Source organism: Periophthalmus magnuspinnatus, chromosome 22, assembly GCF_009829125.3.
Source record: "Periophthalmus magnuspinnatus isolate fPerMag1 chromosome 22, fPerMag1.2.pri, whole genome shotgun sequence".
Taxonomy (NCBI): domain Eukaryota; kingdom Metazoa; phylum Chordata; class Actinopteri; order Gobiiformes; family Gobiidae; genus Periophthalmus; species Periophthalmus magnuspinnatus.
Window position 1 is genome coordinate 21,048,464 of NC_047147.1, and position 26,770 is coordinate 21,075,233.

The window sequence follows — 26,770 nt, forward strand, 5'->3', positions numbered from 1 at the left end:
GCACTATCACAACACAATCAACATGCATCCTGCTAATGAAACTACTGCACATCACATCAGGTTTGTGAAGTTGTTGTGTACATTTTGTATCATATTTTTGTGTATTTATAGAGAATTGTCATGTGGGAGCCTGGGTGACATAGGCTTGTGGGCGGAGCTTTGCACAGAATCTTACAGCGGACCTTAAGGAGGTTTCGATTAGGGCCTGAGAGAGATTGCTAACTTACTGAAACATGCACGGATTACATGTTTTTGATGAGGGAATAACGCTGTTTGCGAGATTTTGCGTAATACCCCCCTCTTTAAAGGTGCACTGCGAAACCTGCATAACTTGTTTTGACTTTTAGAGATGTTATTGCTGTGCCTGGAATGTTGCAATCTATGCCATTAAAGTGAACCTGTTTTTAAGCAAAATCTTTCTTGTTCCAGTATAGATATTGTATAAGCAATTCTTAAGGTCAAAATGAGACCGTCGTGTCTGTATATAATTATAAAGCGTTTCATCCTCTGAGAATAAGGAAGTGCACTGTTAGCATACTAGTTGTTAGGCAGCATTACTGCGACGGTAAATATCGACTCTGGTCTTTGAAAGTTGCGAAAAACGCTTATGCACTTAAGACGCTGGGAAAGTGAGGAATAATTGAGGACTAATTTTAAAGTGCTGCATATAATTATAAAGCGCTTCATTCTCTGAAAAGAAGGAAGTGCGTTGGTAGCATGCTAGTTGTTAGCTAGCATTACAGCGACCACAACATCCGCTGTCGTCTTTGAAAGTTGTGAAAAGCGATTATAAACTTGAGATGCTAGGAAAGTGAGGAATAACTTTGAACTATTACAAAGACAGTTAAATCAGGTGCCTTTATAATAATCAGTCATCGCTGAGACAAGAAGGTCGTACCTCCAGGCCAAGTTCAAGTTTTGAAGGTATTTATAAGCAGTAAAAACACCTGTAAGTGATAGATAATTTTTACGTGACACACAAAATTACTAAAAACAACAGCTCATGGACTTGCCCCATTCGCAGACTTTTTCCATACGTTGTGAGAACTCTTGCAGTTAAACTTTTTCCTGAGCCAATACTGCTACATTTCTGTCTCCCCTCTCCACACACAAGGTACTCTGCGTTTTCTACTGCACAGGAAAACCTTTATCAGAGGAGGCTGAGGTGGAATTTCCTTTGGCTTTTCGAACCCACGGACAACCGCTGTACGTCACTGGACTTCTTACTACTCCTAATCCATCAAAACAAATAAGATAAACCTGGACTAGACCAGAACTAAACCAGGGCTAAACCAGGATTAAACGTTCAGGTTATAGTGTAACCCTGGTTCTATGAGTGGACAGATCTCAATACTTCATACAGTCAGTTTGTAATGATGATATTATATAGAAAATTTTTATTAAAACAGATCTAAACTATGACTATTAAAGATTTAAACCAGCTGGGCTAAACCAGGACTGGACCAACAAGAACTAATCCAAGACTAGCACAGGAATAAACGTAAAATTGGGACTAAACTCGGACTAAACCTGGACTAGACCAGGTTTAGTCCGAGTTTGCTGAGGGATTACGCAGATATACCATTATGTTGATCTACCTCAATATGGCATATCACCTGAGTTTGATGACAACATGTTGGCTAACGTTAGCTGCTAGCGTTGTCTGGGGAGGCTTGAGTTGAAACCAAGCTAAACAAACACGCGCTAGCTAGCAGCACACCAGGGCTAGCCACAAACCTCAGCCCACTTCTCCAGTCCCTCTGAGGGTCTTTCCCCCCCATGCACAGCACAGGCCAACAAGTTATTTTTTTGTACCACTTTTAGTCAAATAGTGCCAAAAAAGAGCCACAACGGAGAAGGCTGCTACATAAGCAGCTTACTGTAATATCTGTGGTCATTTAGCCCACCAATATCCGGTAAAAGTTTGCCAGGGGATATCAAGGCAGGAGGGAATTCCTAAAAATCCTAAATTGAAAAGAACCTTGGAAAACTGTAAAGACCAGCCATGTTTACCCAGACCTCATATTATTATTAGCATATTATTATAACTTAACTAGCTAACGACTTCAAACTTAGTCTTGATTCTAGTTTAGATGTATTTTGACAACAGATTTCATTTTAATTTGAAAGTACCTCCACTCGCACGCACCTGCTTCCACTGAACTCGTGAACACCTGTCACTTAAAAAGGCACAGTATGTAACTTTCTGGAAGTGGCACTACACCAATACAAAGTTAAAACCATGCTTCAGAACATTCACAGAGATAGACACGTTTTAAGCCATACTGCGGAAGATTATAGCCAAAGGATCAACATTTCCATGGAAACCAGCCAGAGTAGGCCCTCCTCCAAGTCAAATATGAGTCAGGTTTGTGGAGAGGCAAGCCCGCTCACAGTAAGAACAGATGCGATATCACATTTTTCAGCGCAATAAACGCAACAGAAATGAAAAGCATACTTCTATTTTTGTCTCTTTTTGGCATAAATGTTACATATTGTGGCTTTCAACAGATTTGCACTGCTGTTTTATACTGTACCATACTGTATATTTTGTATTTTATTTTAATTCAACTATTCAAATAATCCAAACAAAACCACCATCACTATAGCATTATATTTAGACACTGAAACGGCAAATATTTACGCACAAAAACCCGAGTGGTTGACTGCTCTGCCCACTTCACTTCTTCTTCACAATGGGGGCACTTAGGTTGAGAGCGCGATTCCACCTCTCCGCTATTGTCCCCTGGTACTACAGACTCCTCCAGACTCCTCCAGACCTCTCCACTCTGGTCCCGGGCCTTTCATTTGGTTGCCATGCGCTGCACAGCTGATCTGGAGTGGCACCCATGGGTGATCCCCGCACATGAAAGACTTCAGCCGCCGGGCAGAACGCGGGGCAAAGGATAGAGCACCCATGGGAGACGCTTGGTGTTCTTTGCAAAACTTTGGCCTAGTAGTGGTTGGAGTAATAGTTGGAGGCGTACTTGAAGGCTTAATGTAGTAGTTTTAGTAAGGCGGGACTACAAGATAATGGAAGACATAGGCCGATACTGAAGAAGCAATGGCAGTAGTAGTAGTAATAGTAGTAGTAGTAGTAGTAGTAGCAGTTGTAGTACTGGTAGCGGGCCTACAATCTACAAGATAGGAAGAAATACAGATGAGTAACTTATTAGCGGAAGTAGTAGTTTTAGTAGTGTAGTAAAACATTATAGCAGTAGTAATATTAGTAGTAGTAGTATTAGTAGTATTATTAGTAGTAGATGTAGCAGACAGTGAGAAAAATACATTTGAAAGTTCCCTAACGGCATCCGCAAAGAAAATTTCAAGAGTACGCAAGAGTCTTGCCAAATGTCACCAAGAAAAAAAAAACTTTCTTTGCGAAATTATAGGAATCCAACTCCGAACCTTTTGGTTAGTGGGCGACTGTAGAGATCAAGGAAATGTGCCAAAAATAAACATGAGTAAGTTTAGGATTTTTAGAACAAAAGATTGCCTTATCCACAAATCTAATACTACTACTACTACTACAGCTGCTACTACTACCACTACTCTTTCAGGAGACTTGTTCACCTACAAAGAGCAAATACTGTTACTTCTCTCATACATTTCTAAAATAATATGATTCAATTTTGGAATTTTCTTATTTTAAGGATTATCTTTAAGACCCGATCATTTCAATTCCAAGTTTTTGAATGTGGTTTTGTTGTTCACGTCTAAATTACAGCGAGTTCTCATGACCATAAATCACGTCAGGACTACAGCCATAAATCATGTGACAAAAACACAACTATAATAATTACACACAACTCAAAATACTTAAGTCATCTTTACAAAGCAAAACTGTATGTAGTAATAATACCAGCAGTAATAATAGTAGGTTAGTGGTAAGTAGTAATAGTATTAGTAGTAATAGCAGTACCAGTAGTTGTAGTAGTATTAGTAGTAGTTGTAGTAGTAGTAGTAATACAGTAGTTCTAATATGTCAATATGTTAAATCTTTGGACATCAAAATCACTGCTGTAGTAGAAAAAATACCAATTGTAGCTTCAGTAGGAGTAGTAGAAGTAGTAGTAGCAGTCCTAGTAGTACCAGTAATAGTAATAGTAGCAGTACTAGCAGTAATAATAGTAATACAGTAGTATGTTCTAATATGTTAATATGTTATTTCTTCAGACATCAAAAGTAATAGTAAAAGTAGGAGTAATAGTAGGCTAGTATTAAGTAGGAGTAGTAATAGTAGTGCCAGTAGTAGTAGCAGTAGTAGTAGGAGCAACCGTAGTAGAAGTAAATACTAAGTTCTAATATGTTAATTATTTGGACATCAAAACCACAGTTATAGTAGAAAAAAATAGTAATTACAGCTCAAGAAGAAGTAGTAGAAGTAGTAGAAGTAGTAGAAGTAGTAGTGGTAGTAGTAGTAGTAGCAGCAGCAGCATCAGTAGTAGTATTAAGTACTAATTTCTAATATGTTAACTCTATGAACATCAAAACCACTGCTATAGTAGAACAAAATACCAGCTGTAACTCCAGTAGCAGTCATTGTACTAGTAGTCGAAGCAGCAGCTGTAGTAGTAGTAGTACTTCCAATACTCGCTGTTAACAAAACAAACCCATTGCTATCCTTAGAATAACAGTCTCTCCCTCTCTCCCTCCCTCAGTGCTGCCAGCTCTAGCCACCAGCTCCAGTTTTAATGCAGCAGCGATCGATAGGACTTCATTCAGCTATCATTGTGGGGTAATGTGTCATTTTTAATAGCGCCGCCACTAAATTAAATTCAAAGACACCTCGGCTAATGGGGGAGAGGAGAGGGACGTTTGGCAGTGATTTGCTAGACCCTGGTTTAATGTTCGTATGTGCACATGTACTGGAGAGGCGACGGGGCAAAAAGTACAGGGCGATTTAATACAACAAGAAGACACTACGAGACACTACGAGACAGACGGAGATTATTCATACGCAAAAATGTGTTTTAATAGCTGTAGTGCCGAGTATTTCTGCCATAATTGTGTGTGTTACTGTTTATAGATTATATTCTAACATTACTACTAGCCTACGGCAACTCTTACACACTACTACTATCATTACCACTGCCACAACTATTACTATAAAACATGTTGCTCTAACTATTGTTGTAGTAGTACTATTAATAGCCTTCTACTACAAGTACTACTACAACTCTACACACCTACTCTCACAACTATCATTACCACTGTCATAAGTACTACAAAATATACAGCCACAATCATAGCAGTCAGGGTAGTAGTAGTAACAATAGCAGTAATAATAGTAGTAGTAGTAGTAGTAGTAGCAATAGTAGCAGTAGTAGTAGTAGTAGTAGTAGTAGTAGTAGTAATAGAAATAGGAGTAGTAGTAATGGTAGTAGCAGTAGTAGTAGTAACAGTAGTAGTAGTAGTAGTAATAGTAATAGGAGTAGTAGTAATGGTAGTAGCAATAGTAGTAGTAACAGTAGTAGTAGTAGTAGTAGTAGTAGTAGTAGTAATAGTAATAGGAGTAGTAGTAATGGTAGTAGCAGTAGTAGTAGTAACAGTAGTAGCAGTAGTAATAGTAGTAATAGTAATAGGAGTAGTAGTAATGGTAGTAGCAGTAGTAGTAGTAACAGTAGTAGTAGTAGCAGTTGTTGTAGCAGTAGTAGTAGTAACAGTAGTAGTAGTAGTAGTAGTAGTAGTAGTTGTTGTAGCAGTAGTACTGTTACTAGCCTTCCACTAGTAGTACTACTACAATAACTTACATACTACTACTACTATAACATCACAACTATGTTACCAACTGTTAGTGCTTCAGTTTATAAGAGCAAGAAGTACTTTTGCAACATGTAGGCACTGGGACATTTTAATGAAATGCACAATGAGTCATTTTGAACCAGCCAAATAATAAAACTGTAGTATTTTAACGAGACATGAGCCTATTACTACATGAGCCTAGATTTAAAATAATGTGGTTGGTTCATATCTTAGTTCACACTTAAGATAAGAAATCTGAATGTCTAAACTAACACAAGAATCTCAGATATTTGATTTTACACAGAACAAGATTTCATTTAATTACAAACAACAATGGCGGCCTGTGTTTATGCTAATTGTGCCTATTCAAATTGCATTTCATCATTGTGTATTCCGTTGCATCTCCGTTTCCACCATAACACAACCCAGGTCTCCCCGTCTGCGTGTAAGCCTTGTTCAAACACACATTACCGCACCGCAACTTCGCCCGCTCCACACGGCTACAAAAGCAACCGCCTCCCCTCCCCATGAATTATTTAACGTTTCTCTCTCTGAGCACAAGGAGGGAGCAACCGCAGACGCTGCCAAGACAACAGGAGCGTTTTGTCACAAGCCCCGTGGGTCTGATAAAGTTCAAACAGTCACCCAAACACAACAAAATAAACCACAAAACGACACAAAATGCGAAAAATAAAGAGCTAGCGCCGTTCCCGTAAGCTAGCCGTAATTAGGAGTCAAAGATTGTGTGTATGCTAGCAGCTAATCCGGCGGAAAGTGCAAAGCTAAACAATAGGTAGGCCTACGAGACAGGAGTGGATGTAAAAGACGCTTGTAGTAGTGATAGAAGTTTAAGTACAAGCAGCTATACTACTAGTAGCAGTAAAAGTAGTTGTAATAGTAATAGTAGAACTAGCAAGAGAAGCTTGTGGTAGAGGCAGATAGGTAGATAGAAAAGTAGTAATAGTAGGCCTAGAAGTAGTAGTAGTTGCAATAGTAACAGTAGTAGCAGGAGTATAGGCCTAGTAGTATGCAGCGATAGTCATAGTAGTAACAGTAGTAGTAGCCACAGTAGAAATACGAGGAAGGACAGCTTATGGTAAGGCCTCATAATAGTAGTAGTAGTAGTAGTAGTAGTAGTAGTAAACCTGTTAGAAGTAGTGGTGGTAGCAGAAGTCATAGTAGTAGCAGTAGAAGTATATAGTTTAGTAATAGTTCTACTAGCAAGGAAAGCTTGTGGTAGAGAGAGATAGGCCTAGTAGAAGTAGTAATAGTTGTAGGCCTAGTAGAAGTAGTAATAGTAGGCCTAGAAGTAGTAGTTGCAATAGTAATAGTAGTAGCAGGAGAATAGGTAGGTTTAGTATGCAGTGATAATTATAGTACTAGCTGTGGTCATTGTGTTGTGGTTGTAAATAGTAGTAGCAGTAGAAGTAGTTGTATTTATAATTCTTGAAGGAGACCTTATGGTAGTGGAATATATGCCTCATAATAGTAGTAGTAATCATTGTTGTAACTGTAAGAAGCAATATTATTAGTAGCAGTAGAAGTATATAGTATAGTAGTAGTAATACTAGCAAGGAAAGCTTGTGGTAAAGACATGGCTAGTAGTCGTAGTAGTAGTAGTAGCAGTAGGCCTAGTAGAAGTGGTAGCAGCTGTAGTCATAGTAGTAGCAGTAGTAGTAGTAGTAGTCATAAATGTAATTGCAGTATTAGTAGTTATAAGACAGGTGTACAAGACAATAAAAGGAAACAGGCCTACAGTGTAGTAGCAATAGCAGTAGTACTAGCAGCAATAGTGGTAGTACAATGTACAAGATTGGAGTAAATACAGGAAGTAACAGTAGTAAAAGTAGTAGTAGTAATAGTACTAGTGGAAATAGAGGCAGTAGTAGAAGTAGAAGCTTAGTAGTCATGGTAAGTTAATAGTAGTAACAGTTGTTGCAGTAGTTGTAGTAGTAGCCTAGTAATAGACATAGTATAGGGCTAATAAAAAGACGTAGTAATAGTCACCGTGGCAGCAGCGGCAGTAGTATTCCCTAAAGCTAGCTATAATTAAGAACCAAAGATTCCGCGTAAGCTAGCTGCTAATTGTGTTAAAAGTGCGCCGCAAAACAGCGGCTACAAGATGTCAGGGATAGATACAAAAGAAGCGAGGTCTCCAGGGACGGGCTTTTCTATTGGCCAGGGCGAGCAAGCCACATCCCATAATACAAGATGTAATTAATATAAAAGGAGTCGGCAATATGGGCAGAGGAGAGAGGTTGCCAGATAGTGCAAAAAAAAAAAAGCCACCAGAGAGGAGCAAGCAATAGCGCTAAGTCCCCCGGCTCGCATTTACCAACACCTGGCCGGCACAGTCTCACCGCGTCCTCGGGAATTCGGAATAAAATTGATTTAGCGGCGTCATTGAATTTCCACGAGAATTCCCAGGGAGGTGGGAAAGAGGGAGGGGGTCCGGGAGAGGCAATATAAGAGGGAAGGGAATGAGGAAGGAAACGCGCAGACTGTAGGGATTGTAATGGGTAAGCAAAGGTGTAAGGAAAAACTTTATTTATGCAAAAAAAAATAAAAAAATGGATGTTCAGTAATTAGCCTAATAGCATGATAAGCTAAACCTAATCAAATGTAATGGTTTTAAAGTATTTGCCATTAAAGTAGTTTAAATATTTGCAATTGTTGACTCGTTTAATACGCTTTTAATTCAACTGATTAGAAAATAACCAACAAATGCTCGAAAAATCTGGTTAATCTTATCAAACTTGGAGAAATTAAGGAAGAAAAAATACAAAAAGCAAAGTGGACTGTTTTTTGTGTCCCTGGTTTGCAATATAGTAGTAGTAGTAGTAGTATTAGTAGTAGTAGTAGTAGTAGTAGTAGTAGTAGTAGTAGTAGTATTAACAGTGGTGGTAAAAGGGAATGGAATATAGCAATAGCAATAGCAGTACAAGCATTAGCAGTAGTAGTTGCCGCGTAGTAGTAGTAGTACCCTAGCCCTAGTAATAGTAGTAGTGGTAGTAGTAATAGAAGTTGTAGTGGTTGTAGTAGCAAAAGAGAAAAGGATATAAAGAAATATCAGCAGCAAAATTAGCAGTAGTAGTAATAGTAGCAATAGTGATAGAAGTCGTAGTAGAAAAGGTACTAATAGTGATAGGCATAGTAGTATTAGTAGTAGTAGCAATATGTAATGTATAGAAATAGTAGCAGCACTACCATCAAAGCAGTGATACCAGAAGTAGTAGAAGTAGTAGTAGTAGTAGTAGTAGTAGTAGTGGTGGTGGTATAAGCAAATGGAAGATAGCAATAGCATTAGCAGTACAATCAATACCAGTAGTACCAGTAGTTACCACGTAGTACACCAGCCCTAGCAATAGTAGTAGTGGTAGTAGTAGTAGTAATAGAAGTAGCAGTGGTTGTATTAGCAGTAGAGAGATGGATATAAAGAAATAGCAGCAGCAGAGTTAGCAGTAGTAGTAATAGTAATAGGTAGTAGTAATAGTGATAGAAGTCGTAGTAGTAGTAATAGTAGTTGAAGTACTAATAGTGATAGTAGTATTAGTAGTAGTAGCAATATGTAATGTATAGAAATAGTAGCAGCACTACCGGCAAAGCAGTGATACCAAAAATAGTTGTAGTCGTGGTAGTAGTAGTAGTAGTAGTAGTAGTAGTAGTAGTACTAGTAGTAGTAGTAGTAGTAATAGTAGTAGTAGTAGTAGTAGCAGTATGGAGGAGGATATATAGCAGCAGCAGAGCCAGTAGCAGTAGTAGACATATGTAATAAACGTTTTATGATAAGGTATTCCTGATAAAAGTTACAGTAATTGCAGTAGTAGTACTTTGACTTCTTCTTGAGTAATCTTACTACGGTTTGAAGAAGCAATTCATCATTCCTAACACCTGCCCACTCCTCCACCTCTCCTCTCCTCCGCCTCATCCCCTGTTCTCCCTGCAGGAATCCACAATCAAATTCATTTAACTCCATCATTGAATTTCCTTCAAATCCCTCCGGAAAAGAAGAGGAGGGAGAGTAAGAGGAGAGAGGGAGGGTAAGAGGAGAGAAGAGAGAGGGAGAGAGGAGAGAGGGAGAGAAGAGAGAGGAGACAGGGAGAGAGGAGAGGAAGAGAGGAGAGGGGAGGGTGGGGGGACAGAGGAGAAAGGGAAAGAGGAGAGAGAAAGAGAGGAGAAAAGAGATGGCGGGCGGAGAAGAGAGGAAGAGAAGAGAGAAAGAGAAGAGAGAGGAGGGTAGGGGGACAGAGGAGAGAGGGAGAGAGGAAAGAGAGGGGAGAGAGGAGATTGAGAGTAGGGGGAAAGAGAAGGGAGGGAGGGAAAAGAGAGTAAGAGAGGATAGAGAAGAGGGAGGGTTGGGGGAAAGAGGAGAGAGAGGAGAGGAGAAGAAGATGAAAGATAGAGGGAGAAGGGGAGGTGAGAGGGGGAGTACCTGTCTGGGCTCATGTTTGTCACTGACGGTGAGGAGCCATGAAAAACACCAACACAACACAATATATAAACACAAAATAAATAAAAGTTAAATCATTTCTACGAGTGGAAAAACATTTACAAGTAAAGTGAAAATTCCACAGTCAACTCATCACATTTTGAATATTTTTTTTTTTTAAATAGGTTAAATTAATCTATATATTTAAAACAAATCAAGTGTGGTTCTGGTATGCAAAGAAGTAGTGTAGTTGTAGTAGCAGTAGTACTCATACTCATAGTAGTATTGGAAAGAAAAGTTAGAAAGATACAAAACAGACAAACACTGATATTGGTATTAGTCACACGGCAGGAGCAGCTGCAGTTGTGATAGTAGTAGTAGTGTCATTTGTAGTAGTAGTAGTAATAGTAGTAGCAGTAGCAGTAGTAGTAGTGGTAGTAGCAGTCATACTCATAGTAGTATTAGAATGAAAGAAACAAAATAGGGTACCACTGATACTGGTATTAGTCATAGTCGCAGAAGTATTTGCTGTAATAGTACTAGTGCCACATAGTAGTAGTAATGTAGCAGTAGTAGTAGTAGTAGTAGTAGTAGTAGTAGTCATACCATGCTTATAGTTGTATTAGAAAGAAAGAAATAAAGATGCCAAATAGAGTACCACTGATATTGGTATTAAGTATAGCGGGAGCAGCAGCACTTTTAGTAGTAGTAGTAGTAGTAGTAGTTGTCGTAGTAGTACAAATAATAGTAGAAGTAGCAGTAGAAATAATAGTGGTAGTCATAGAAAGAAAGAAAAAAAAGAAAGAAAGATACAAAATGCAGTACCACTGATAATGGTATATGCCATAGGAGCAAAAGCAGTTGCTGTAATCGTAGTAGTGCCATATGTAGTAGCAGTAGTAGTAGCAATAGTAGTAGTAATAGTAGTAGTTATACCATACTCACAGTTGTATTAGAAACAAAGAAAGATACAAAATAGAGCATCATTGATACAGCAGGACAGTAGTAGTAGTAGTAGTAGGTGTAGCACTAGTAGTAGGAGTAGCAGTAGTAGTAGTAGTAGTAGTAGTAGTAGTAGTAGTAGTAGTATTATATCTGCCCGTACGTTTTTATGTTACAGCGAGGAGCGCGACAAGGCAAAACCGCTGACACAACACACACAAAAAAAAAAAAAAGCTGAAAACAACTGCGCGGCCATAAATCATCTGTAAATTGACATTCCCAAACACATCACGGCACACACGGCGCTCCGCATGTGAGGGTAATTACATAGAGGTGCGTTCAAGGAGTGTAGGAGAATGTAACGACTGCATATTTACAAACCCTCAATTATAACCGCAATATAAAAACGCCTCAGTTTAACAGCTAATAATTCATACGAGCAGGTTGGGACAGACACTTGTTTATATTGATTCTGTCAGGACTTACGGCGATGAGTTCGGATTTAACGTAGAGATTTCATGATAAAAATAATACAAACTGTGTAACTTCTGCGGCGAAGGAGCTGGTACCCGTCTCCCGTCTGGAATAGGATTGTCGAAAAGTATTGAAAATCAGACGCTAATCGATATACAGCGGCGGCTATGGAGGAAATACCTAGAAAGAAATCGTGCACGCCTCTTTTATAACATTAATACAAACTTCTGTGTATGTTTTAGTTGGGCACTTTGAAGTTTTATCATTTTATATTAGAAGCTACTTGGAAAAAACGAAAATGTTCCAAGCATCTACAATACAACCAATGTGAAATTCCCATAGATAATATATTTGATAGCCGTGTTAAAACCACTCTTTATGTACTCTAGCTTTAAAAGGGAATAGTAGTAACCCTGTTTACTACCTGCTTTACAGGCCCACGTACACGAGACCTCTTAAAAGCAAGGCATTGTGGGTAAAGCTCCAAGTGAGAGTGTGCGGTATCGGTCCAATATGGCTGCTAAATAGAGATACAGATCCTGCCAGCGACGCCACACATGTAGGATACTGTATGTGTATATGGTTGCAGATGCAGTTGCCATGGTGACAGTGCACACTTTAGTAAACACTGCCCAAAAAAGTGATAAGAAATGACAAAATATGTGTGTTAAATGTGTGTGAATGAAACAAAACACAACTTCAGGTATGTTTTTTGTATTATAACATAGATCAGAAAATAGCATAGTATAGGAACTTAAAGGCGTGAATGTGTTTTTATACAGTTACCGATTCATAATTCAAGTTTAATTTTGTTTAAGACGTGTAAAAATAACAGCAATACATGTTTAAGAAGTAGCATCCCTGATTTCTTCCATGAAAATCTCACTAGTAAAGATGTTTAATTAAATATAACAAGTGGAAGAAGGTAACGAAGTGCAAGTGGTAAAGTATTGTATTTAAGTAGGATTTTTAGGTATCTGTGCTTACACTTTACAGTGGATACTTGTTGCTTTTACTTCACTCCATTTGAGAGCAGTATCTGTACTTTCTACTCCATTCCATTTTTGAACTGGACTGAAAAGTAAAAAGTACTTTTCATATGATTTGAGTTGGGTTATTTTTCATTCTGACTAAAGTTTTCGAGTTGAAGCTTAAATACACAAAATTCATAAGAAAAATTAAGACATTCGTTCGTATTGTTACTGTTGACCAAAATATGTATGTATTTTAATCAATATCACTACATTTGTGTGAAATACTTTTACTTTTTACTCTTAAAGTACATTTTTAAACGTTTAAGTTAAATACTTTTACTTAAGTAGACTTTTCCATGTGATTCTTTTACTTAGTCTTGAGTAACTTTTTACTTCTGTATCTGTACTTTTACTTAAGTAACAACATTAAATACTATATCCACGGCTGAATATACTCATACTTTTGTCTGTATCGTACCATAACGTCATATTCTATGTAAACATTGTGTAATACTTCCTTCTTCCCCAGCAGGCAACACGAGGAAAGATAAGCTACCGTGGCAACTATCCGTCCCCTGTGTCTTCACCAGCGCTCCCCGAAAACAAGACTTAATCCCAGGCCGGGACTCACAAATCCCACCCAAATTCCCAACAACAAACTTGGGAAGCATTTTGTCACAAGTCCCGTGGGTCTGATAAAGTTCAGTCACACAAACACAACAAAATAAACCATAAAATATGGAAAATAAAGAGCTAGCGGAGTTCCCGTAAACTAGCCATAATTAGGAGTCAAAGATTATGTGTATGCTAGCAGCTAATCCAGCGGAAAGTGCAAAGCTAAACAATAGGTAGGCCTACGATACAAGAAGCTAGCAACAGCAATAGTACTAGTAGCAGTAGAAATAGTTGTAGTAAAGTAATTGTAGCATTAGCACTACCAAGCATGCCTAGTACAGTAGAAGTAGTAGTCGTAGTCGTAGGCCTAGAAATAGCAGTAATTGCAGTAGTTAGACCCAGACAAACTAAAACATGAGTTAAACCCTGGATGTGACCTGCAAATCTCACACAAATTCCCAATAACAAATTTCTTTGGAAAGTTTGGATGTGCAACCAGTGAGCAGAATTCCCAAACTAATAATTAATAGTACGGCCTACTTATTCTGAATGTTTTTACCGCACTGGAAAACTTGAAAAACTACAAAACATGCTTCCTTACTGGGCTTGCATTTTCACAAACCTTACTCTTATTTGGCCTGGATTTTCTAAGAAACATTTCCAAATCCCACACAAGTTCCCAACCACAAACTTGGGAATGGTGCAATCCAAATAGCAGAATTCCCAAACAACTCCCATGTACATGAAAGAGCACGCCATATGTTGGATCTGGAAGGGCATCTGATCTATATTGCACTGAAAAACTGAAAATCTCAAAAGTATGCATCCTTACTAGGCTTGCATCTCCACAAACCTGACTCGTATTTAGTCTGGATTTTCTAAGAATCTACAATACAACACAAATGCCTATTAAAAACACATTTCCCAATCCCACACAAATTCTCCACCACAAACTTGGGAATGGTGCAATACAGAGAGCAGAATTCCCAAACAACTCCCATGTACATGAAAGAGAACGCTACGCTAGGCTAACAGAGCGTAGGCAGCTAACACAAAAGCTCATTCTGGCAGCAGATAATATTCGACAGTGTTAATTCTATTTGCCTGGTTAATTGGATGTAGCGCGGGAGACGGGATTTTTGTACAGTAATTAGAACGACAAGGAAAAAAAAACACGTTTCTGACTCGTTTGTAACGCTCCACACGGAAAAAACATGGAGTCAGGATTGGAATTTAGAATCGTGAGTAATTCTGACTAGTTTTGTTGTATCTATATATAGGTCAATGTAAAGTAACTAATTACAAATACTCAAGTCAGGGGTAATGGTACTTATTGAGTACATATGACATATTATATACCAATTGTACAGTAGCTAGTACGTTGAGCAGAATATTTCATACGTACTTTTCATGCAGTACTTATAGTTGTAATTTAGTAAGTTTTTAGTCATGTACTTGTGCAACTTGAGTGCAAATATTCCACCACTGGTATTTTACTTTGTTTCAGTTGTAGGTGGTTTAAGTCGAAAAGGGATTAACTGAGGATAAAAATAAATACATAATAATAATAATAATAATAATAATAATAATAATAATAATAATAATAATAATAATAATAATAATAATAACATTTTTTAGAAATATTCCCAAAAATATTGTCAATAATTTAACTATTTCTGATTTTTTCTTTTAGTTTTGTATATTTTTTATCCTTGCCTTAAGAGTAGTTGTATTTAATCACCATAGGATTCTATGCAAAAAGGGATATTATATAGATATTATATGTGAAGAGTCACATATTCCTGTCTTAAACTTTTTTTTAAATATTTTTTTCATTATTATTATTATTATTATTATTATTATTATTATTATTATTATTATTATTATTATTACTATTATGGGTTTTTTTTGGTTATTGATTTTTTTTTATTTTTTTTTTTTTATAAGTAGCAGTAGTAAGTAGTACACAACTTTTTCCATAGCAACAGGCCTTGGGTGGGCTTCCATGTTTGGGGTAGTTAGCAGACCCAGACAGACACTACAAAAACCAACTCTCCAACTCGCCCTCGAACGCACCATAATCCCATCAAGTCAAGAGAGGCATTCAAGTGCGCTGGTTATTACTGCGGCCTTACTGACAGGTACAAGAATGGAGGGATGGAGAGAGGAGGGGTGGAATTTTCAACAAATTAAATAGGAAAAAAAAATAAAAATAAGCAAATCCTCTGCCAAGATTCTCCTCATCATCTCCAGAAAGAGAGAGAGAGGAAAAGAGAGAATGAGTTATAGCCTACGGCGGTATATTAAAAATGCATGTCAAAGCAAAGAGGGAAAAAAGAGAGGGAGAGAGAGAGGAAAAACTAAATACATTTGCATATCTAACTATCAGACGACAAACCGGGACACAATAGGATTCATAATAAAAGACATAGGGATGATATATAGAGAGATAAGTCAAATAAGAAAATAAAAAGAGAGAGAAAAGGAGGAGAGGAAGAGAAGAGAGGGAGTGAGGGAGGAGGACATGAAGAGAGGAAAAGGATGAGGAGAAGGGGGGACAGACAGAGAGAGAGAGTGGGGGAGGAGGAGATGAAAAGAAGAAAGGAAGGCACAGAGAGAGGGAGGGGAGGAGGAGATGAGGGAAAGAGAAGGAGGAAGAGAGAGAAAGTGAGGAAAGGAGGAGATGAAGAGAAGAGAAGGAGGAAAGAGAAAGTGAAAGGGTAGGAAGAGAGGAAGAGGAGGTAAAAACAAGAAGAAAGGGAAAGAGGGAGGAGAGGAAGACAAAAGAAGAGTGAGAGAAGGAGAGAGGGAGAGAAAGAAGCAGAGTGAGTGAAAGGAGAAGGAGTAAGAGAGGGAGAGAAGGACAGAGGGAGAGAAAGAAGGATAGCGGGAGTGAGAGGAGGACAGAAGGAGTAAAAGAGGAAGAGAGGGAGTGAAAGAAGGAGAGAGAGAGAGAGAGAAAGAGGAGGAGAAGGAGAGGAGCTGTGGCCCACATTTGGCAGGGAAATGCACGCAGTGTGTTGCATTGTTTCCAATATTCAAAACACATCTGAGGCATGTGCCCTGCTCACAATTAGACATGGAGATGAGCTCAGCCTTTACACAACTTTAGTCCTGCTTTAGTCCTGCTTTAGTCCTGCTTTAGTCCTGCTTTAGTCCTGGTTTAGTCCTGGTTTAGTCCTGCTTTAGTCCTGGTTTAGTCCTGGTTTAGTCCTGCTTTAGTCCTGCTTTAGTCCTGTTTTAGTCCTGCTTTAGTCCTGCTTTAGTCCTGCTTTAGTCCTGGTTTAGTCCTGGTTTAGTCCTGCTTTAGTCCTGCTTTAGTCCTGCTTTAGTCCTGCTTTAGTCCTGCTTTAGTCCTGCTTTAGTCCTGGTTTAGTCCTGGTTTAGTCCTGCTTTAGTCCTGGTTTAGTCCTGGTTTAGTCCTGCTTTAGTCCTGCTTTAGTCCTGTTTTAGTCCTGCTTTAGTCCTGCTTTAGTCCTGCTTTAGTCCTGGTTTAGTCCTGCTTTAGTCCTGGTTTAGTCCTGGTTTAGTCCTGCTTTAGTCCTGGTTTAGTCCTGCTTTAGTCCTGCTTTAGTCCTGCTTTAGTCCTGCTTTAGTCCTGCTTTAGTCCTGCTTTAGTCCTGGTTTAGTCCTGCTTCAGTCCTGCTTTAGTCCTGCTTTAGTCCTGCTTTAGTACTGGTTTAGTCCTGGTTTAGTCCTGCTTTAGTCCTGCTTTAGTCCTGGTTTAGTCCTGGTTTAGTCCTGCTTCAGTCCTGCTTTAGTCCTGGTTTAGTCCTGCTTTAGTCCTGCTTTAGTCCTGGTTTAGTCCTGGTTTAGTACTGGTTTAGTCCTGCTTTAGTCCTGCTTTAGTCCTGCTTTAGTCCTGCTTTAGTCCTGCTTTAGTCCTGGTTTAGTCCTGCTTCAGTCCTGCTTTAGTCCTGCTTTAGTCCTGCTTTAGTACTGGTTTAGTCCTGGTTTAGTCCTGGTTTAGTCCTGCTTTAGTCCTGCTTTAGTCCTGCTTTAGTCCTGCTTTAGTCCTGCTTTAGTCCTGCTTTAGACCTGGTTTAGTCCTGCTTTAGTCCTGCTTTAGACCTGGTTTAGTCCTGGTTTAGTCCTGCTTTAGTCCTGGTTTAGTCCTGGTTTAGTCCTGCTTTAGTCCTGCTTTAGTCCTGCTTTAGTCCTGCTTTAGTCCTGCTTTAGTCCTGGTTTAGTCCTGCTTTAGTCCTGCTTTAGTCCTGCTTTAGTACTGGTTTAGTCCATGTTTAGTACTGATTTAGTCCTGATTTAGTCCTGATTTAGTCCCAGTTTAGTCCCGGTTCAGTTCTGCTTTAGTCCCGCTTTAATCCTGCTTTAATACCAGTTTAGTCCTGCTTTAGTCCTCGTCTGGTTCTTTTTAGTCCTGGTATGGTTCTCGTTTTGTCCTGGTTTGATTCTGGTTTAGTCCTGGTCAGGTTTGTTGTTTGGTCCTGGTTTAGTCCTGGTTTGGTCCTGGTTTACTTCTGTTCCAGTCATTTACAAAACCTTTATAAAAATCTGTTTTAGTAACATAAAATCCGGCATAGGTAACCAAATATTTAATCTACTACTACTAATACTACTACCCCCAATACTACTACTTCTACTTCTACTACTACTTTCCCCGGGCCTCTCTTCTTTCCGGGAGCAGGGAGTCTAAACAGCCTCAGATACAACATGGCAGCTGTCCCAAAGTAAATAGACCAGAATTAGGAGACATTTGGTGAACCTCCTCACGCAGTCCGCTCTCATTCACTAGACTATTTTTAAAAGTTCCCTACTACGGCTTTAAATAACATCAGCGTATTTTAGTGTCTACGTCCAATTCACAGCATATACAGTAAGCTTACACAATGGAACTTGTGCAATTTTTTTTTTTTAAACTTACACATTGTATATTCTGGTTTAAATACTATAGTTTATTTATTTTTATTTTTTTTTTCAAGGTAAAACTGAAATACATTATTTTAAATTTTATATTAGTGGATTTGGAACAGTCCAGTCTATTTTTTTAATTTATTTTCTATTTTTTTTAACTCTACATTTTCATATCTACAGTCCCTTTCAATTTTACAGGCGTAACTATGGCAACGCAAACGTTTTTCCCCTAACTTTGCATTTTTCCATAGTTACATAGTCTAATTCATTTTACATTCAAGTGCAAATACGAATACGAACAACTCATAAATTTGCAAACATATTTTTCAACTTTTAGCATTTTTTATATGTATTATTGGAAGTACTACTATAACAACTTGGAAAAAACGAGGTCAGCTTTATTCATAACATATTTTTGGTTTGTTTTATAAGTCTAAGCTAAGATTCCAGTTCCTTTCCACAACTTTTCATATCCAAATTTGCAGTTATCACACTCACAAAACGTATTCAAACCTTCACAAAAATAATCCCGAAATGCCTATTTTAAAATTCAAATTCAATCATTTTTTTACAGGTGTTACTATGACAACAACAACAACAACCGCTTTTTCATAACTTTACATAAGCGCATTTGCAAAACCTCATTTCCAAAACTGCTTCCCAAACCGCTCCGGCTTTTTGTCCAGCTCAAGCACCCATACCTAGTGTACGCAGACACTGGGGGAGCGAGGTGGGTTAAGTGTCTTGCCCAAGAACACAACAACAGTATTCATGTGTAAGAGCGGGATTCGAACCGGCAACCTTCGGATCAGTGGACGTCAGCGGTTTATGGTCAATATCTCTGTGATTCCTGGGCCGATCTTCATGAAACAAAAACTGGCGCAAAGTTCGACGTGTTCTCTGTCAGTATAACTAAGCAAAAGATTTTTTTTTTTCATAAAGTGGTGCCAATTTTCAACCCCAAAAACGTTATTTTTGTCATGTTAAAAGGACTTTAAGCCATAAAATTAATATGACAGGTTTATAGAGTCAATCTCAAACAAATAATAATAAGATTCAACATTTGTGGGTCATACGTTTGAACATTTCTGCAAAAACGCTGAATCTCCCGTAGAGTTACACAGTCCCCTGCTCTTTTAGAATCATCAAACTCTAAAACGATAATAATTTTAGTATTGATTTGTATCTGATTTTCGACAACTCTGGTGTATTTTTGAATTGTAATTACCCGAGTATTCAGTGGACAGTGAAAGAAACAAGGACTTGGCTGGAAAACTGCTCCACCATCTGCCTCCTGGTAAAGGCTTTATCTAATCTGGCCAACATAAACAACTCCATGGCTCATTTCTACACATATCCATTTCACAATATTGTCCAAGTCAATACTGAACGAATGCAAATGAGTTGTTTACCTGTTTTTGTTTACCGTTAAAGACTCTGTTATAGTTTGTTTTCCCTTGATTTGCGAAAAAATTGTCTCGCTCCAGTACGGATATATATCGCATACGCAGATCTTGAGGTCAAAATAAATCAGATTAGACCCTAAAATGTGCTATTTCAACAATATTCATTTTATCTGCCCTCATCTGCATTAAACATTATCAGCCTCAACAGTGAAAAAAATGTATATTAAAGGTTTGAAAGCTCAGGGTTAATCAGCTCTACGGTAACTAATGGCCAAAAGATCTATAACTTTATGTAAAAATCTGCTTCTGAAACTGTATAAACCGCAACATTTTTAAACGCTTTGCCAAATTTTGTGTTTTAAATGTGCTTTTCGAGTTTAAAACAATCATGTGATGTATATTAGTTAGCACGTAGCTGCTTAGATGCCCATGAACTCTTAATATTTTAATTTTTCCAAAAGCGAATGGGAAAAATGAACAAGTTGAGCTCCATAGAAAGTTGTGACATCATTAGAAACCCAGAAATAGTTAATTCATTATATTATATTAACACAGTGAGCAGGGCAAAACTCAAAATGACACTTACTGGCTCTTGTACTTTTATAAACGTATCATACAAAGTGATCACATTTATTTCACTTTTGCGGTTGGACAATGACATACTTGATTATAACTTTTTATATCCGCACAATTTGAACTTATCTGACTAAAAATTGAGTTTTAGTTGAGTTAAAAGCTGTTCTGTGTCTTTTTATAGTCATTTGATAGCAAGTTTAGGAAGCGTATTTCCAGTATTTCCAGTATTTCCAGTATTTCCAAATATCGTATTGGGCAGTACAGATAGACTAGTGAGTGTATAATCTATAACTATGACTTAAAGCTGCACTATGTAACCTTAAAATAGGGTGGGGGGTTGTTGCTTCTGCCTGCTTGTCCAAACTGTGCCGTAAAATGTATCTATCTATTAGTTTTTTACTGCAAACATTAAAACTAAAAATACACGCATTCTTAGGGTGCATGGGCTCGCCTCTCCATAGATGTGATCTGATCCATGGATAGATATGGATATGGATAGATCCTAGAGCCTAGATAAGCTTATACTGTGGAACATTCTCCCTGGAGAGCAGAGTAGAGCCAAGAAAAAAGTTGCATAGCGCGCGCGTTTATAGCTTGGCTTTGAGTTTGATCAGGTTCACAGACGTGGATGCGTGTTACCTGACCGTGCCACAGACGCACCTTCTATCCACTCTTTAGCCTAGTGGGCCCTTAGCCAAGCAGCCCTTAGCTAACGGTAAATGTAATCACCGTAACTTCGAATAACACTTAAACCCGCTTTCACTTCTAATAGGCGCGCAGTGGTGGCACCCTTTAGCGTCAAGTCCATCTGCGTTTTCATAGCCGTAAAATGATCTTAATCTGAGACACTCACATCACGTAATATAACCACACATCAGCTGCGTAATGATAACCGAACGCGTCACCCCCCCGGCCGCGCACGGATACAGGCCTGACGTCCTTAATAATAGGCGAAAACCCGGCGATTTGAACCGAGCGCAAATCGATCGCCAAATTTAAAGCTAGTGTACTCGCAGGTGTGCGTAATTGAATAGAGCATTACGGATGGGAGCCTGCAGTCATAAAAACGCGGGAGAGAGAAAGGGAAGGGGAGAGGGGAGGAGAGGAGAAGAGGAAGAGAGGAGAGGGGGAGCACCAGCAGAGGCAGAGGCAGCAGCAGCAAACCGCACGGCGATCAATACAAAACAATTAAAAGACATTAACATCAACGTATAACTGAACTTGACTCGAATAAGCCCTAACCTCACTTTGAATCCACTTTCTCCGCCTTTGCAACGTAATCCACGGGCCATTCGAACCATAAGCTCGAACTGGGTGTTTATATCGTATAAGCACGTCCGCGTAAAGTGATTTTTTAAAAAAGAAGTGACGCTACCGGCTATTTTAATGTGCGCTATTACGCATCAGAAATCAATTGTGAAAGTTGTTCTCAGATATGATAGCTCGCTGTGTATCTGGCAGGTTAAAACAATGAAATAAATACGCGCAGTTGGAGTCGGTGTGTGAATGCGTTTGATGGTAAAAGAACGCGTCAAGATAATTAATTAAATGTGAATCCGACGTAACGCGCGTAAACAGTGGGGTTTTTAGCAGCAGCGTTTCCATTAAGCTATACGCGATTAATCACGACTAAAATGCAAAATTGAATAAATAAATTATAACGGTGAAGAATAACACGAACCAAAAATGTGCTCAAAATAGCTTTAGCGATTACACAAGCCAAAACAGCGCGCGTGTCTCCTCGTTACAAGTCGCTCCTATTATGAACCCATATAAAGGGAGTTATTGTTTTGATCCCCGTCCCAATGTCAAAATCAGACCCACGCCCCCAGCTTTACGCGCGGGCCACGGCTTCCACCACAGACGCCCCCCTCCCCATGGCCCGGAGCTACACACATCACCGCGTAATGGACCAAATACGCACGGGATAAAACAAAGTGAGGCAGACCGGGAATACTGTACGTGGGAAGTTACGCACGCATTTAAACAAATACATATTGCTTTTACGCACGTCTATTATCGCGTTTTGGAGTGTTTTGGTGCACAACACGAGCAATAAAATTTAAAATAAAAATAAATACTAACTAAACTATTAACTAATTGTAAATAAACAGAGTGGAACGGGAAGAATTTCCAAGTAATCCAATGTATAGGAAGTAAGGCGTCTGGTCACCAACAGTCCCATTACGCACGGCTGCCTTTTTCAAACACAACACCCTCTCCTCCAACCAACGAGCCACGGGCGCGCGCCACATGCACACGCGCCCTCCCAGACAATATCCTATACATACATACTCCACACACACACGCACGCGCACACGAGTGGCTCCAATCAAAGGACTTAAAACAATATCCATTGGGATCACACGCCGCTTTTTGACCCCAGGGGACGCGCGCAGGCAAAATGTGGCATCACCAAATACGCACACACATACACACACACACACACACACCCACACACATATATCTAATAGGATTATTAATGCGCCGCCACATACAGCCACACACACACATCACCAGCTGAAATATTACGGAACATTTTTGTTACTTACGTGATCGGCGAGATTTGTTGACGAGCCAGATAGTTCTTCGTGATCGGATTTGGAGCTGCCGTCCCTTTCATCTATGACTAGGTCTATTGGCATTTTTCCTTTTAAGCAGCTGATGTACCGGTGGCAGAAATTGTCGCAGAGCTCGTGCACCTATTGTTCCCAAAATAATAAAGAGAAAAGAAAAACAAAAGATATTTTTTTTTTCACAGACATGAATGAGGAGGTGGAGAGAGACGTAGCGCTCAAGTCCAAGAATAACTAAAAGCAATTAAAGTGCATTAACGGCGAAGAGGAAACAATAGCGTAAGAACAGTTGGACGTATATTATTCCTCTGAGACCGGAGCAACAAGTTGAACGACACAAAATCAACACAGCGCGCCGTGAGCAGGAGAGGGATGCGCAGATGAAACCAAATCTGCGGATCAATAACAATGCGCAAAGGGACATGGGGCTTTAACCTGTTTTATCAGTGCGCTTTCAAACGTGCCACGTAAAAATCTAATGCGTTTCAAAATTTTACACTGCAATAAAAACATTCGAAAACAGATATAGAGTTTATTTACCTTTTCTAATTCCAAGAGGTGAAATCGTAATACTTGTATGGCTTGTATCATCTGAAAAGACATAAAAAAGACAAAAGGGCATTTTTAACTTTTACGCACAGACGCTATTACCCACACAGTGGCTCCATGACAGTTCCAAACCAAAAAAAGGACACATCATATTCATTCCCCAACACAGCGGTCAGTCAGAGGGACAGCGGGACATTGACAATGGTTAGTGTGGTCAAACATGCTCGCCCCAAACTGGACAGGCGCACGGATGGAGACATGGGTGGAAACGATAAGACATACAATGGTATTTTTTAGGTTTTACGCAGCGTTTTAAAGCCAAGCCGTGCGTAACAGACACAGAAGTACAAGAGAAAAATGTACTTACCAAATTGTCCAACTCTGGATTTGATGAAAATAAAGGTTTTTCTGCCCGGACCTAAAATGAAACAACATACGCAGAGACGCTTAGATCATATGCATTTTTAGTTTTATAGATTTCATATATATATATTTTTTTATTAATTCGTAAAAATAAGTGGTGTTTACGTTACTTCAGACACACTATCCAAATCACGGGACATTTCACTCTAGAATATTTTTCATAATTGTAAAAAACAAATAACAACAAATAAGAAGTTGGTTGAGGAGTGCTTTTTGGACCTGTTTAGCAAAGACCGCGATGTCCTCGTTGAAGGAATCCGAGGAGCAGACGTCTCCGCCCGCGACGCCCGGCTCTCGGGGAGTGCACGTAGCCAGCTCGCACTTCTCGAAGACCAGCGCGAGCAGCGGGAACAGAGGGTGGCTGCAACAGAGACGGCACACAGCACAGGCGGGGTGAGGCGGCGCGGGGAGTCGCTGTGTGTGTGCTCGGTAGTCACAAAAAAAAACAAAACAAAAAAAACAAAAAAAACGACCCAATAACATTTATAAAGCGCCAATTTCTATAACATAAACACGAAATGAAACTTCACTGCGTAAAAGTTTGAATTTGTTATAGCTGGGCAGTACTGAAAGACGTCCGTGTACACTAAACGTTTATTTACACACGCTTTTGTTAGTGTAAAGAATATAACATAATTTGTAGGTTGAGTTTGGAGATTTAAAAATAATTTACACATTTGTCATAATTACAGTTGGGTTATAACAACTGTAAACATTCAGCTAAACTATTCCGTAAAATCATAATGACATATTTTAAGGCTTTTCTGGGTTAAAACATAAAGCGAAGCGCGTGCGTAAAACCTCTCATTTTTACGGAGGAGTGTTATTAGAGAAGAGACCAATCTCTGTACTTATCCTTTACAGGCCCGTAGAGTAAAGCCAGTAATAAAAAAAAATAAAAGTTTTCAAATTAATTTTATACTTAGTCTGTGCGTAACTATTGCCAGGGGGTTCTTATAATTAGCGCCAATCATAAATTATAATTATGCACTAATTTACAGCTAATTACGCACACAAAAACTTATAAAAACACTGCTATTTTTACGCGTTTCCTTCTCGAATGCGTTTTTAACTTGATCGTGGTCCAGAATTAGCACAGATTAAAGTGGAAAGTGGACACGCTGTTGTTGTCAAGACTCGGTGCGTAAAACATCTGAAAAGTTACGCCGAGCAGAACCAGGCTGTGCACAAATAGAGCAGCTCTGGACGATTGGTGCAGGGTCGTGAGCGTGGTCAAAGTTTGAAGAGGTTTCTGTTTAAAATGCTGTGGCCCTGCGCTTCCAAAACAAAACTTTAATAAACGTGATAAAGTGCGGTGGCTAAAGCGGAGGTTCGGTTCGTGCGTGAAGTGTGTGTTGTTCCGCGGAGTGTGGGTCCTGTGCTCAGCTCCACTCTCCCCGCTCTCCTGCCTCTGCTCCGGGCTCACACTCCCCGCTCTCCTGCCTCTGCTCCGGGCTTACTCTTACTTACTGTCGGCTTGACGCGGTTTCTACAGCGCGTCTAAAATTACACTTCAACAAAACTCCCCTGACCAACAATGGCTGTGGAAAATTGCGGCGATTCCTTGACAAAAGCCCGTGTATTTCGTGGTGAACCAGGAAAAAAGTTTGTGGGGAAAACGCTGGCTCCTTTTCCGTGTCTCTTCTTTCGCCTTACCCATAAATTTGGTCCTTATCCCTCTTTAAAACGTCGTTGACAGCGGAGCCCATGCTCGTGGGCATGACGTTGGGGTGAGGCGCGTGGGCTCCGTAGTGCTGGCTCGCGTGGAGCGGTGGCCCGTGGTTCAGGTGGTGGACCTGCGGCAGCGGCCGTGGCGCGTGCGGGTCCCCGTACATGGACGCGGACACGCCGTCCATCCCGCCGTAGTGGGCCAGCTCATCGTACTGCAGAGAGACACAGCGGTCACTAAACATGGCACAAAGCGCGTGAAACAGAGCAAAAGTGTGTGCAGTGTGCTTAGTCTGAACAGACCAGGAACATAGTGCGCGTGAGACGTGTGGAGTGTCCTGTGGTCCAGAGCCGCTCCACACAAACTCAGCTCTAAAATGTCCACTGTGCCGTGCTGTGCGCGTCCCTACTGTGGCTGCAGTGGAATCAGGGCAAACGGAGCACTGTTTAACCTACCCTTTGCGCCATGAGGCTGCGCTCCAATAAACTCCTGAATCTGTCGTATATTTAATATCCCCGTCCCGCCGCAGAAAAGATTTAGAGGCAGCGAGTCTCTTTTTTCAAGCAACTTTTTTGCGAATTGTCCTATTCGCCAGTGTGGCTCAGCAAAAAGCGTGGCATCAGGGGAGTTTTGCAATTTTTCTTGTTTTCCTTCTTAAAGTTTAAAAAAATATTGTGCCCAAGAAGTGAAGGTTACAATCGGCCCATCAACAAGCTGCATGTAACTAAACTGTCGTGTCTCATGGCTTTTTGCCACTCCAGCTGTCAATCAAAGCCAGAGGTTGTCAAGGTAATGAATGAATGACGGTCGGCGATGATGTTCAAGAGAAGGACGAGTCTTTTTAGTCCGTTTTCATCCCGTAACTCCGCGTGTCCTTAATGCGTCCAGATCGCTATCGTGTTTTATTATCGCTGCAAAAGTCGAAGCGAAAGAGCCGCACAAGTGAAGCGATGGCGTTCCCCCGTGAGGTATTCGCTCTATCTCAGACTGAGATGAGTGAGTGTCAGCGAGTGTTGGCAGGTTGGCTGCGAGCTGCTTCTAGAGCTCAGAGTCACATCGCAGCGCCGAGCGGTGGGCGAGTGGAATGACGGATCCCGGAAGTAGTGGTGGCCATAGCCAGTCCTACAACAGCTCCGCGCACAGAGAGGGGAGAGATACGCAGAGAGAGCAGGAGGCGCAGACACGGCTCTGCTCCACACACCACACTCACTGCCCGGGTAAAAAAGCCCAACCAACTCCCACCCAGCGCTGCTTTTGTGCCACACAGTCCGGAGGAAGCAAAGTGCAGCCATGGGAAGGCTCTCGGCTCAGTGCGCATTCAAAGCAAGTCTCCTTTGTTCTCCGCGCAACTTTTACGCACAGGAATCACTTCACTATACACTGTGCCTTATACTTTCCAGTGTGAAAGTTCCAACTCACATATTTATTTCTTGTTTTTATTACCATATCATTTTTTCTAACCACTGTGTTACAACTGTGCAAGAAAATATAACTTATTGTGTTCTTATTTTTGGACCAAC

General features: G+C 39.9%; 1 protein-coding gene across 7 annotated transcripts in view; it reads right to left on the minus strand.

Annotated features, from left to right (window-relative positions):
- The window catches only part of meis2a (Meis homeobox 2a), a 168,632-nt gene extending 142,283 nt beyond the window's left edge, over window positions 1–26,349 (minus strand). For all 7 annotated transcript variants that reach the window (XM_033988129.2, XM_033988130.2, XM_033988128.2 and 4 more), the window contains exons 1-6: window positions 25,706–26,349; window positions 25,238–25,464; window positions 23,801–23,942; window positions 23,526–23,576; window positions 23,150–23,200; window positions 22,586–22,735 (exon numbers count right to left, since the gene is read on the minus strand). In XM_033988129.2, coding sequence (XP_033844020.1) covers window positions 22,586–22,735; window positions 23,150–23,200; window positions 23,526–23,576; window positions 23,801–23,942; window positions 25,238–25,464; window positions 25,706–25,717 — 633 coding nt within the window. In that variant the 5' untranslated portion in view covers window positions 25,718–26,349. The remainder of the gene's footprint in view (window positions 1–22,585; window positions 22,736–23,149; window positions 23,201–23,525; window positions 23,577–23,800; window positions 23,943–25,237; window positions 25,465–25,705) is intronic.
- Window positions 26,350–26,770: the final 421 nt, after the last annotated feature.